The sequence below is a fragment of the Loxodonta africana genome, chromosome 22, assembly GCF_030014295.1.
Source record: "Loxodonta africana isolate mLoxAfr1 chromosome 22, mLoxAfr1.hap2, whole genome shotgun sequence".
NCBI lineage: Eukaryota > Metazoa > Chordata > Mammalia > Proboscidea > Elephantidae > Loxodonta > Loxodonta africana.
The window spans coordinates 30,637,091-30,650,968 of NC_087363.1; the positions used below are offsets into that span (position 1 = coordinate 30,637,091).

Consider the following 13,878-nt stretch of genomic DNA (forward strand, 5'->3'; position numbering starts at 1 on the left):
GAGGTTCCATGACTTCCTCATAGTGACACCAATAAACAGGTTGTAGAACCAGAACTGAAATGCAAAGTTAATATCCATGGATTTAGGAGCAGGAAGAATGAAAGATGCCTTTGAAAGTGGAAAAGATGGGTGGGGGAAAGGGCCTTGGCTGAGCACCTGCTAGGTACCCACATGTGGGCCTCTGTGGGAGCTGGGCAGGAGATGAGATGGCTAGGTGGTAAGATGAGCTGGCATGAGGATGCTGAGCACGTGTTCAGTTTGTGTGAGATTCTGGCAACACATCCTCTGGCTGGAGAGAGAAGCCTAGACATCATCTGGAGGGAGGCAACAGCTAAAGCTGAGAAGGTATGGGAGAGAGAAGACCCCAAGACAGAATGCTGACAAATGTCCACATTCAAGCAGATGAAGGAGGAAAGGGATTTAGTGACACACTCCCCCTCAAAAGAAAAAACAGAGAGGAGGGCTGGTCAGAGAGGGAGGAGGCAGAGAAGTAGGATACTGCCACACACAATTGGATTACACACAAGCACACACTGGAAACACAAAACATAACCTGGGGTCGGAAGTGCTACACACAAGGCTTTCATGTTTAGTTATGACCTTGGTATCCTGTTATGGATTGAATTGTGTCTACCAAAAATGTGTGTCAACTTGGCGAGGCCATAATTGCCAGTATTGTGTGGTTGTCCACCATTCTGTGATCTGATGTGATTATCCCACTGTTGTAAATCCTAACCTCTATGACATTAATTAGGCAGGATTAGAGGCCGTTATGTTAACAAGGCAGGAAACAATGTACAGGATTAGGTTGTATCTTGAGTTAATCTCTTGAGATATAAAAGAAGCGAGCAGAGAGACAAGGGACCTTCTACCACCAAGAATGAAGAAGCAGAAAGGGAATGTGTCCTTTGGACCTGGGGTCCCTGCACTGAGAAGCTCCTAGATGAAGTGAAGATTGATGAGAAGGACATTCCTCCAGAGCCGAGAAAGCCTTCCCCTGGAGCTGGTGCTTTCAAATGTGACTTCTAGCCTCCTTGACTGTGAGAGAATAAATTTCTCTTTGTTAAAGCCATCCACTTGTGGTATTTCTGTTATAGCAGCACTAGAGAACTAAGACACCCTCCAACAGGAAAACTTGGAAGCTGATGTCTCATAATACGGAGGCTCTGTGGTCTGGAGTGAGGTCAACTAGGACTGCCTGGACATACAGAGAGATGCCAGTAGAGCATTTCTTCATTCAGCCAACAGCTGTGCCAGGTACTGTACTCTGTGCTCTGTACAGACCTGGAATAAAACTAACGTAGTACCTGCCTTCAAGGTCCTCATTATCCAGTACTAGGTCCTCATTATCCAGAACAGGGTCAGTAAAATAAGCATAAGATGGCAGTTAAGGATGTGGGGTCTACCTGAACCAACGCGCCAGAGGCAGAAGTGGAGTGGAAGCTCTCCTAATGAACCCCCGCTTATCCGATTCGTCTGATGAGCCTGCACTCTATACACCCCTAAAGCCCCTGACCGCTGCCCACAGCCTGCTGATGGTGCCACTGTTTCGTGTGCCTCGACATTTTGGCTCCTAAGAATTGAACTGTTTCCCTACCAATGATCATTTGTGTTTGTTCTCAAACCTGTTTATGTCCATTTCACTTGTTAATGTAATCACATAATAATGTTGACTATTCCATGAATAGTATAAAAAGAGTTGCTTCTATGAAAATAAATTTAATCCCTTGCAAGACTCAATTAAGGATTAAATGGCCAATTAGATTCAGATGAAACAACCGTAATATATTTAGAAAAAAATCATTAACAACAACAACAAAAAAAGAAGGATGTACTTCAACTCTAGCGTATGTGTCCTAGCACAATCATGGGGGTGAAGCAATGAGCACAACCCTGGAAAACAGCAAAAAAAAAAAAAAAAAAAACCAAACCGGTGGCTGTGGAATGGATCCGACTCACTCAATAAAGGTGAATCATTGTTGTTATTGATTGTCACCATGTAAACAAATCATTACAAAGAGTGATAAGAGCTATGAAGGCAGAAAACTGGAAAAGTAATAAAAATGTCTGTGCGTGTGGCAGAGACACTATAGATAGGCAGTCCAGGAAGGCTTTTCTGAGGAGGGGACACCCCTGTTGAGAACCAAATGATAGGAAAGAAGGGGAAGGAGGGAAAAAGGAACAACATGAGCAAGCTGGGTGTGTTCAAGAGACTGAAAAGACCAGTGTGGCTAGCACAGTGTAAGGAGAAAGGTGGAATGAGGCTGGTCAAAGTGAGCCAAGAGCCAGGTCACAGGGTCCTTGAAGACCCTAGATTTTATTCAAAGAACAGGAAGCAAAGGAAGAGCAGAACCCAACTGAGTTTTGAAAAAAGACCAGCCAGGCTGCTGAGTCAGAAGAGGACGGCAGAGAAGTAAGAGTGGAAGCAGGGAGCACAGTCAGAGGCCATCAGAGCCAACAGGGAGGGCAGAGGGCACAACACATGTGTAGTTGTACAAGACAGCAGAGACGATATGGTGGTCCAGGGAAGAGATGGCAGTGGCTTTGTCAAGGGTGGTGGCAGCAGGATCCGAGAAAGGATCTGGAAAAGAGTTAACAGAACCACTTGATGGCCAAGATATGGAAATGGGATAACCATGTTACACTGATAAGGACAAATGTATATGGGGAAAAATTTTGCTTTTGGCAGTGGACACATTAAATTAACAACTGGGTATATGCGCCTGGAGCTTGGGGCATGTGGTCATGGTGGACGTATTGGGGTCACCAGCATGAGTTCAAATCATTGGGAAAAGAAGGTACAGAAGGAAGCTGGCTGGGGCACTCCAACCTTTAGAGCAACACATCACAGTTACCTGGGGATTAGAATGACTATTTCTGAGATTGGGCCTGGGGAAAGTATACTTTTAGAAGCTCTCCAGGTACATCACGATTGAAAGCCACTGACTTAAAAGCTCAGAAGAAAAGGAGGAAGACTTAGGAAAGAGTCCGGAAGGACTGGCTAGAGAGGCAGGAAGGAAGCCAAGCAAGGTGAGTGTCCAGAAAGGGAGTGGTCATTGTGCCAACTCTGCTCCAGGGTCAAGCACAACAAGGTGAGAAAGGAGTGGATCTAGCCCACACTCTTGTCAGTCTTGAAGCTCCCAAGCCAGGTACTCTGCTTAGTCCTGGTTTAGCCTAGCTGGAATCTGCCTCTTCTGGGATGTGTTCCCTGTGAGTAAACTGCAATGCATCAGCTTCACTGAGCACACTGATAAAGTGAACTGTGTAAATCCTCATTATGCCTGTGACCTTGTGGACTCAAGTGAACACACAAAGGTGGAAATGGAGGGGGGAGAATAATATCTACTGTAGGGCCCACTTCCGGACCCAAGTCTAGAGTACTAGGAAGAGGAGTGGGAAGACCTACACACGATTTCTGGCCCCAAGCAAGCCAGCTGGGTGAGTTTAGTAAGTCATTTCACTTCAGGCTTCAGGTGCCCCATCTGTAAAATTATGGCTGGTCTAGATTAGTGGTCTTTTTTGTTTTTTTAATTAAAAAAATTAAAACCATAGGAAGAGCTAGTTTAATATGTTGGTTCCCAGGCCCCACCTCCCTCCTCCCACAAAGCAAGGTGGGAGGATGCCAGCCAAAGGCCTCAAGAGCTTCCTGCATTGGTCCAACCCGGTGGAAAGTTCCTGGGCTAGGTGATGGAAGAAAATTAACAATCCAAGATGTTTTCATTTCCTTAGCCAGAAACCTCAGCTGAAACTCAAACAAGTCATGTTTGCAAAAAGGATCACGGGTGCATACCAGTCCCTTAATAAATACTTGTTGGCTGACTCTGAATGTTATTTTACAGTAAAAACAATGGAACAAAGTCTTAAGATTTATTTGTTTCATAACTTTTTCTATTCCTAAAGTTCTTCCAGGTCAACATAAGGATGGAGTGGTCAGCCAATCACCTGCTCTTGAGGCATAGAAAGGTTTCTTTTCTCAACCAATGCTCCTTAACCCAAAAGCTACATACAGCAGTGGACCCTGGAAAGGAGGAAACAAAAGGTGCCATAGCTACCCCACCACCGACATACAACCTCCATGCCTGGTGTGTGCTGAAAGCGACGTGACTAGAAAAACCTGTAGTACACACAGTCACCTCCACCTGAAATCAGGGAAGCAGGAGCTTCAGGCAACAGGAGGAGGCAAAAATCATAGGGAAGAAGAAAATTTTGTCTTGAAATTAAGCTCAGTCAGGCTACATCAAGGTCGGTGACCTGAGTCATGAAAAAAAGAAAAAGAATTTTGAATGTGTCGGACATATGTTTTATAAATGAATAAGGTGTTCACATATTCTCACACACAAGGGTTATTTTTTCATGTTTTGCCAGATTAGCTTTAGTCTTAAACTATAATTTTTTTTTCCTTTCAGCTACCCTGAGAGTGGTTAAGATCATGGATTTCGCAATCAGATCAGACAGCCTGGGTTCGAATCTCAGCTCCCCAACTTGCAAGCTGTGTGACTTTGGGCAAGTTTCTTAATTTTGCTGAGCCTCAGTAGATACAAGAATACTTAATTTGGAGATCACCATGAGGCTGAAATGAGCAGTGCCCCGCACACAGTAAGCACTAATAGTGACTATTCTTTCTTCCTGTTGGACCCTCAAATCTTATGTATCCCCTATATATGGGCGCATTTGCTTTGCAAGGCATTTTCATTTTTGAGTTTCTCAGAATCACCAGCAGTCAAAGGTCCACCTGGGAGCACTGTAACTTTCTGAGATGTCATTCCGTCACCTGGTAAAGGAGGAGCAGAATCCGATGCCTGAAGCCTTCTCACCGCTTCTTAGCAAGCTTAAGGTGCAGGCCCCATTTAAAAGGCAAAGCCTTGTTCCTGCACTCAGACGAATGATGGGCAGGAAAGGGAAATGGGCTCCATCCCACCTCCAAGCCAAGTCTGCTTCACCTGAACAGCAATGGTGTAGACAGGCCCCATTCACTGGTTCTCACCTAGCAGGGTCCATCAGAACCCCGTGGGGTGCCCCACATCCCCACCAACCCACAAAGAGCCACTGCTCTAATCCATGCAGAAAATAAACCTAAAATGAAAGGGGAGGTTATGTTGTCTTATTACACACCTCACAACTGTTCTAATACACCGGTGAGTCACAGCGCAGGAGACACGACATCTCCTGGGTTACACATGTGTAAACAAACAAACAAAACCCAAAAGTGCACCCTGCACAGAGCAGAGATCCGAATCTGCTCCTTCCACCGACCCCTTTGGCCATGTGTCAAGGTCCATGGACCACCCCCTACCCAAAATAAGGATTTTAAGACATCAAGTAAAATCAAGGACTACAAAGGAGACAATTTTATTAATATGCTGTTATCAAAATTTTTAAAAAGTCTGCACCATAATAAGTGTTTTTTATGACTGCATTAAGGAACAAGACCTAGCAGCACACCTATCTAATGACAAATATAATTTCATAGTGAAGAGTAAAGACTGTATTTCCAAGTATGAGCTTGCAGTGTAATATAACAGGAAAATACCTATGATTGCCATTGGTGATGAAGTCTCAGGTCCTGCTAATACCACTGTGCTTTGTTGCCCATGTTCATAATGGAAAGAAGTGCTACATTTCCTTAGAAGTTAATAAGAATAAAGCCATAATTTTGTTTTCCTTTCTAAGTTCACAGGACCCTCAAATTCTCTCTAAAGCCCCTTTGGGGGTCCTGGGACCTCAGTTTGAGAGCCCCTATTCTATAGGGTTCTACATTTAAGACCTAATGCCCGATTGCTCATTTAATAAACGCTTGGCAAATGCCCACTCTGCTCTAAGCACAGGTACCACAGAAGAAAATACAGAATGAGGGTAAGACTTGGCTGCAACCATGCTCTAAAAACCTTTAGAATCTCTGCTAAATCTTTATCGTGGTTCTTCTAGTTTTACTGCAATTTGTGATATCCACTGCCAAACCTACCAGGAATTCTCCCCTAACATGGAACTGAAAGACAAGACCCAATCTCTGTTTCAGTCTCACTATGCAGTAGATTTTTGAAAGAAGAGATTGGTGCACTGGAATCAACACTGCGAGTTCTCCACGCTCCTATTTCCCTTCTAATAAATCTAGCCCTGCCACATATAAAGGAGCCCTGGTGGCGCAACGGTTAAGAACTCAGCTGCTAACCAAATGGTTGGTGGTTCAGACCCACCCAGTAGCTCCATGGGAGAAAGACCTGGTGACCTGCTCCTATAAAGACCAGCCAAAAAAAAAAACCAAACCCACTGCTGTCGAGTCAATTCTGACTCATAGTGACCCTTTAGGACAGTGTAGAATTGACCCATAGGGTTTCCAAGGCTGTTAATCTTTACGGAAGCAGACTGCCACATCTTTCTCCCACAGAGTGTCTGGTGGGTTCGAACTGCTGACCTTTCAGTTAGCAGCCAAGCTCTTAAACACCTACAAAGTCCTATGGGGCAGTTCTACTCCATCTCACGGGGTTGCTATGAGTCTGAATCAACTTGATGGCACCTAACAACAACAAAAGCAGCCTACATTTGAGCATTTTACAGCGATGAAATGAGGCAATTGGTATAAAAGTTCTCTGAAAAGTGTGAAGTGTTTCCATGGATGGTGTTCCAATTATACTGTCAATCGAAGTGACTAGCCAGTGTGTCTGAGAAGGGACTGGGAACCTCTTGTGGCAGAAATGGCTATAAAGTGCCCTCCAGAATCACAGACGGATCTCTTAGGCAAGAGCAAATAACAAGCAGGGATTTCTAGAAAACTAACTCTGGTTGAAGTCTAAGGAGTCCTGGCGGCACAGTGGTTAAGAGCTATGGCTGCTAACCAAGAGGTTGGCAGTCAGAATTCGATAGCCACTCCCTGAAAACCCTGTGGGGCAGTTCTACTCTGTCCCATAGGGTCGCTACGAGTAGGAATTGACTTGATGGCGATGGGTTTGGTTTTTTACAGGGGTGAACTCTGAAGTGAAGCAGTCTGAAGGAAGGAAATACAGAACCTACCAAGGAGGTTACTCTGAACACCACTTTCCACGGGATACCGTATCTCCTGGGTGGTACAGATACCATGAATAAACAAAAATAACTTGTGAAGAGTTTTCCGTACACTACAAGACATATCAGGAGTTCTAAGGTTTAAACTTGAACTTTAATATAAGTCTAACTTGTTTCATATCTGCCCTGGTATGGATTATTCTATTTTTACTCTTATCACAACTGATTATCTGCATTGGTTCACAAACAGACCGCAGAGTTTGCATCAGGTACAAAAACACAGGTTAATTTAAACAAAATTCCTCTTAGTAAAGAAAATCTGAAAATTGTGCCCAATGCATCCTAAAGAAAGTCATAGTTCTGACTCATTTATTGCAAATAATAGCATAAATTCAAGAAAATTAGAAAGATCAGTCTGTATTAGAGAAAATAATTATATAAAACCTTTAAAGAGGTTCACAATAACCTAGTTTTGAACCAGGTTATCTCTAACTAGATACAGGACTACTCGATTTTTTTTTTTAAAGGTAACACAAGTGATACAGAGATAAGTAATTATTATCACTTTGAAGGTGGTTAAAAGCTCCTTAAATTGTTAATTCAGACCAGGCTCAAGCTAACTTGAATTTAAGTTAGCAGTGACAAAACCAGTTAAGAATTATCTCATTCCTGTTCTACCAAGCTCACAGGGCTGCCATGAATTTCTAAGGAATGAAATTGCTTCTATAAAGGTATCTCTTTAATGAAAATTGAAAGCATCATCAGTAATAGATTTCTTTAATTATCACTTTTCAAGTCTGCAGTGTCAGGTTTCATGTCCTAGTATTACAACTCCACTGGGGAAGGGGTAGGGAAGGTCAGTGATCTAGTATACTGCTCACCCTACCAGGTATCAGCACTACAGCCTTCACTATGACTGACATTTAAACTCTCCTGATAACCAGCTCTGTGAGCTTCCACACAAACATTGTTAGCCTTGGTATATGTCTTGCTGTGTCATATAAATACTGTACTGCCTATATGTTACTAACAAACAAACTCAATAAGAAGTTTCTAAGGGTTCATGCAGTATTTTTGTTAAGAGAAGTCAAATGGGAGCATTTTCAAAGTTCTATCTTTCTATGTAGTTAGAAGAAAGTTGGCTCAAATGAAAATCCATATTTGGTCCCCACTACTCTAAAATTTCTATTGCGAACACTTAAAATTTCAGCGTTTTATGTAGCTAAACTTTACAGTCACATTTCTTTTGAGCACCTTTCCACGGATGGCAGTCCACAAGACATGGTAACCAGTACAAGATCTCATTTGAGACCATAGCTAAAGAAGAACTAATCATCACAGTGCCTTCACTACATGAAAAGGAAACTACTTACGGAAGTACTTCAGCGTCTCTTCAATTTGCTCAGTTGTGAGGTCAATGTTGGCATCAGGAGAAATGAGCGGCGTATGGAGCCAGTCATCGTGGTCATAACCGTAGATGGTATCGGCTCTTAACTTATAATGGGGCAGCTGCTCCTCCAGCAGGCTAATGATCTCAACTTCCGGGAGGTCAGTGCTGTTGCACACATCTGGAGAAAAAGGACCAAAACATGAGGGTTCAGAACTCATTAAGACTTGAATTTGCTGTTGCTAGTTAAATAAATAACCTATGGCCTACACTAGGTGTATACTGCCACTTACCTACAACATGGGGAGAGCCAAATCAAACCAAACCAAACCCGTTGTGTTGAGTTGATTCTGATTCACATCCACCCTATAGGACACAGTAGAACTGCCCCACAGGGTTTCCAAGGAGTGGCTGGTGGATTCGAAACACTCACCTCTTGGTTGCCAGCAGAGCTCTTAACCACTGTGCCACCAGAGCTCCATGGAAAGATCAGACAAGGTCTTATTAGGGGTCTTTGTCTAATTTCAATTCTACTCTCAGAACTCAGAATTATGCACACTTTCTACCAAGACCTCCCTGAGACAGTTCTTGCTGTTTAGCTACCCACCATATGGACGAAAAGCCAAAATCCTTGAGCCTTTACCATCTTGTCCTAAGATTTTCTTTCCAACCCTTTCTCAGGCCATTCTCCCTCAAGCACGCTACACTTGAGCCACATCAGTCATGTTGAGCTATAAGTGCATCAATTTGCCTAACTTCTTCCTGCCCTCTTTTACCATTTGTCTTGGTTATCTACTGCAGCTATAACAGAAATAGAACAAGTGGATGGCTTTAACAAAGAGAAATTTATTCTCTCATAGTTTAGAAGGCTGTCAAGTTCTGGCTCTCACAGATTTCACCGTAGATTCTGAGTGTCAGAGGCTAGAAGCCCAAATTCAGGGTGCCAGCTCTAGCGGAAGGCTTTTTGTCTCTGCTGGTTCTGGGGGAAGGTCCTTGTCATCAATCTTCTCCTGGCCTAGGAGTTTCTCAGTGTGGGAACCTTAGATCCAAAGGATGCGCTCTGCTCCCAGCCCTGCTTTGTTGGTGGTATGAGGTCCCCTTGTCCCTCTGCTCACTTGTATTTTATATCTCAAAAGAGATTGGCTCAAAATACAACCTAATCTTGTAGATTGAGTCTTACCTCATTAACATAACTGCCTCTAATCCTGCCTCATTAACATCATAGAGGCAGGATTTCTAACACATAGGAAAATCACACCAGATGACAAAATGGTAGACAATTACACAATACTGGGAAATATGGCCTAGCCAAGTTGATATACATTTTTGGGGGGATACAATTCAATCCATAACATTCCACTTTTTGGCCCCCCCAAAATTCATGTCCTTGCCATATGTAAAACACATTCAGCCCATCATATTTTAGCAAAACTCTTAAATCATCTCCAAGTTCAAAATCGAAAACTTCCTCTTCATCTGTGAAATCTAGAATACAAGTTATCTATTTCCGAAGTACAATGGTAGAACAGGCATAATATAGACATTTCCATTACAAATGGGAGAAACTGGAGGGAAAGAAGGGATAACAGGCATCAAGCAAGTCAGCAGAACACATTACATTAGCCCTCAAGGCTCGAAAATAATCTTCTGTTTTCTGAAAACATTTAGACAACGGCCCTGCCCTCCAGATTCTAGGTACTGGCCACACTCTCAGGATTCTGATTGGAGGCCCTAGGCCCAGGGCTTCAGCTCCACCTTCCAGGCCCACTGGGACAGCGACTCTGTTCCCTTGAATTTGGGCGGCCCCATTCTCCTAGTCCATCTGAATGGCAACCCTTCTCCCTTAGCCCAGGCAGGCCCTGTTCTTCTGACCCTTGGGCATGGCAGCCCCAAGCCCTCAGCTTTGGGCAGTAGATCTGGCCCAATCCTACTGACACTACTGAAAGGCAACCCCACACTCTGGAACCAAGTTCGTGAAGATCTGACTCTTTGAAACCTAGGAGGCTATGGCCCCACCCTTAGAAACTCCAGAGGCCACAGCTTCACCCCTTGAGACCCCGTATCTGTCACAGCAGCACCCCACTCTTGGTACCAAATTCTGTCTTAGGCTATCTGGTGCTGCTATAACAGAAATACCACAAGTGGATGACTTTAACAAAGAGAAATTTATTCTCTCACAGTTTAGAAGGCTAGTAGTCCAAATTCAGGGTGCCAGCTCTAGGGGAAGGCTTTCTGTCTGTGTTGGTTCTGGGGGAAGGTCCTTGTCATCGATCTTCCCCTGGTCTAGGAGATTCTCAGCACAGGAACCTCCGGTCCAAAGGACATGCTCTACTCCAGACACTGCTTTGTTGGTGGTATGAGGTCCCCCCCCGCCCCTCTGCTTGCTTCCCTCTTTTCTATCTCAAAAGAGATTGATTCAAAACACAACCTAATCTTGTAAATTGAGTCCTGCCTCATCAACATAACTGTCTATAATCCTGCTTCATTAACATCATAGGGGCAGGATTTACAACACATATGAAAATCATATCAGATGACAAAAAGGTGGACAATCACACAATACTGGGAAACATGGCCTGGCTAAGTTGACACAGATTTTGGGGGGACACAATTCAATCTATAACACCATTCAAGCTATCCCCCTTACCTAGAATTCTGACTTTGTTAAATTCATTCATTCATCTCTTTCTCAACCCACACTTCCATCCATCCAAATACAGTAAAACCTGCAGAAGCCGGAACCTGTGTAAGGCAGAAACCTGTCAGAGAAGGAAAACTCAAATATTTTCCACTAATAGACAGTGAGAGAAAAGTGGTAAGACTGCACCTTGTCAAAGGCAGAAACCTGCAAGACCCAGAAAAGCAATGCAATCCTGTCAAGTTCTGGATTTCACGGTATATTCTGAGTGTCAGAGGCATAGGAGACACAATGAGGAAAACAAGGGTTACAGCCCTGCCCTTGCAACAGTTCGGTTCTTATGGTGCTTCCAACCATTAAACCAATAGGTACCCATCCTTCAAGGCATAGCTTGAATACCACTTCTTACAAGCTTTGAGCACTCCAAATAGAATTAATCTCTCATCCCGCTACTACATTCACATAGCACTTCATTAGAACTTCTCTTCTTGCACTTAATACGTTCTGTCTTCTGGGTATTTCAGTATTTGACTTTTCTCCCTGTGAGATGGCGTAATGTCCATACACGCTCTCAACTCCTGGACGGGGCTGTGCTTAGGTGGGTGCATGATAATGTCTAAGAAGGTGAATTAATCCATACAAAACACATAAATGTAGACCATATAAAACACATTAATGTAGGCTATTCTTAAATTGTAAACACAACAACATGGCAAATATAGCCAGGGCAAGAACAGGTCTTAAAAGGTCTTAACACAATTTCTATATCCTCAGCACTTATTTATCAAAGGAGAAATACAAAGAAGGAATTCAATAAACTCTAGGGTGAATTTTAATTATTTATCAGCTAATTCTGACATCAGCCATGAGAGCATTCCATTTTGCAGAAGGCATTCAGGACTAAAACCAAAAAAAACCAAACCCCGTGGCCTTCGAGTCGATTTGACTCATAGTGATCCTAGAGGACAGACCAGAACTGCCCCAAAGTGTTTCCAAGGAGTGGCTGGTGGATTCGAACTACCGACCTTTTGGTTAGTAGCCAAGCTCTTAACCACTGCACTACCAGGGCTCCCATTCAGGACTAAAAAAAAAAATACAGGACTAGTGCTAATAAATGACTGTGTAAGCAGCAGGGGTCTGGTCAACCCATAAATAAACCAAGGTGTCTGTCATGCACACAGCTGGATAAGAGAGGAGTGTTAACTTGTTCTATCATTCTAGGACTAAGCCTGCAGCTGAGATTTAAAAAAAAAAATCATAAGATAAGAGTACAAATCTTGGGGTCAATTCTTAGCAAGGCTGTCGTACCATGCTCTTGCCTTGAAGTAGAAAATGAAGGTGGGGCTCTGGATCAAGGTGGCAAACTGAGCCTCTGCTTCAGTCTTCTGTCCTCTCCAAAGCATTAGAAAAGCAGGGAGGGGAGACTCTCAAGATAAATAAAACCACACAATAATTTAAAAAAAAAAAAATAGCAAGGGAAAAATAGGGAAGAGGTGCCAAGGATGGATCAACCTAGACGTATTGTTAAAATGCAAGACGTGTTCTTTCTCAGACTAAAGGAGAAAAGCCCAGTCCTCAACACACACCTCAAAAATGGCTGTGTGAATAGTGACAGTAGATCCTGGTGCTCCAAGCTGGGACAGCTGACAGAGGGAGGAGGAAGCGCCTGCAGCAGCCCATGGGAGGGAGGAATTCTTGGAGAACCAAAGCAGGGACAGCCAGAAAGACCACGTCACTTCTCTCCCTGTTTGAGCCAAGGCCAAGCAGCACGGGGCAGAGGAGTGGAGGAAGAGGGAGGTTCCTGGGGCCAAGCAGGCAGCAGGGAAGTGACCCCCAAGGGCCACTGACACTCAGGTGCAACCTGGAGACATCATGCCAGAAGAACTTGCCAATCCCTGTCTCCTTTGCGCTTAAAAAAAAAAAAAAAAACCCAAACCCCTTGCCATAGAGTCAATTCCGACTCATGGCGACCCTGCAGGACAAGGGTAGAATTGCCCCATGGAGTATCCAAGGAGTGCCTGGTGGATTTGAACTGCTGACCTTTTGGCTAAGCTCTTAACCATTACACCACCAGGGTTTTAAAGATCACATAAAGGTGGAAAAAATATGGAAGCACAGGAAAAGACGATGTTTAGTGACAAATCAGGTCCTTTTGGGCAGGAGCCCAGGGAAAGCACTTGTCAGCCACTCCCTCCTGGCCTCCCCTCTTCCACAGACCCTCCTCACTCAGTCAAAATGCAAAGTTTCATTATACAACATTTCCATTCCGGAAGCCAGCATGATTTTTCAAGTGCTTTTTTTTTTTTTTTTTTAAGTAAAGAGTTAATCCAAAGTAGAAAGTAAAGACATTCAGAATTTTATTTGGAGGTCTAAGGAAGCTCTTCAATTCTGTCTAGGGGAGAAAACTATATCTCAACTCTCAGGCTTCTTCCCTGCCTAACTTCGGAAATGCATAGTATGTGCACTTGGCAGCTCAGAGCTGAAAACCAGACAAGAGTTGCTTTGTCACTCTGCAAATGCCTGCCGCGAACAGAAGTTATCTCCTCCCCTATGCCTGAACCAACAGCTCGACCTCAAGACAGATGGTGTCTCGTATTTCTTCTCATCTCCCACTAATACCAAAACATCATTCAAAAGATTCAGGATGGCCCCTAATTAAGCAAATATTTCCTCCTCTTATTACCACGTGAAAAATAAATTCCCACAAAGCTCATCTCGGGGAGAAGCCTCACAGCTATAACATGGCTACCGTCTGACTGAGGGGATCCAGGGTCAAGGAAGGCTGACGCCCAACCACCTCTTGGCTAAACAAAGATCTGACCAAACTATCACTCCACAGCAGCTCCACAAAAGG

General features: G+C 43.7%; 1 protein-coding gene across 5 annotated transcripts in view; it reads right to left on the reverse strand.

Annotated features, from left to right (window-relative positions):
• TRAK1 (trafficking kinesin protein 1) overlaps nucleotides 1-13,878 on the reverse strand; it is a 170,123-nt gene that overhangs the window by 105,455 nt on the left and 50,790 nt on the right. For all 5 annotated transcript variants that reach the window (XM_023547837.2, XM_023547838.2, XM_023547836.2 and 2 more), the window contains one exon: nucleotides 8,373-8,567. In XM_023547837.2, coding sequence (XP_023403605.2) covers nucleotides 8,373-8,567 — 195 coding nt within the window. The remainder of the gene's footprint in view (nucleotides 1-8,372; nucleotides 8,568-13,878) is intronic.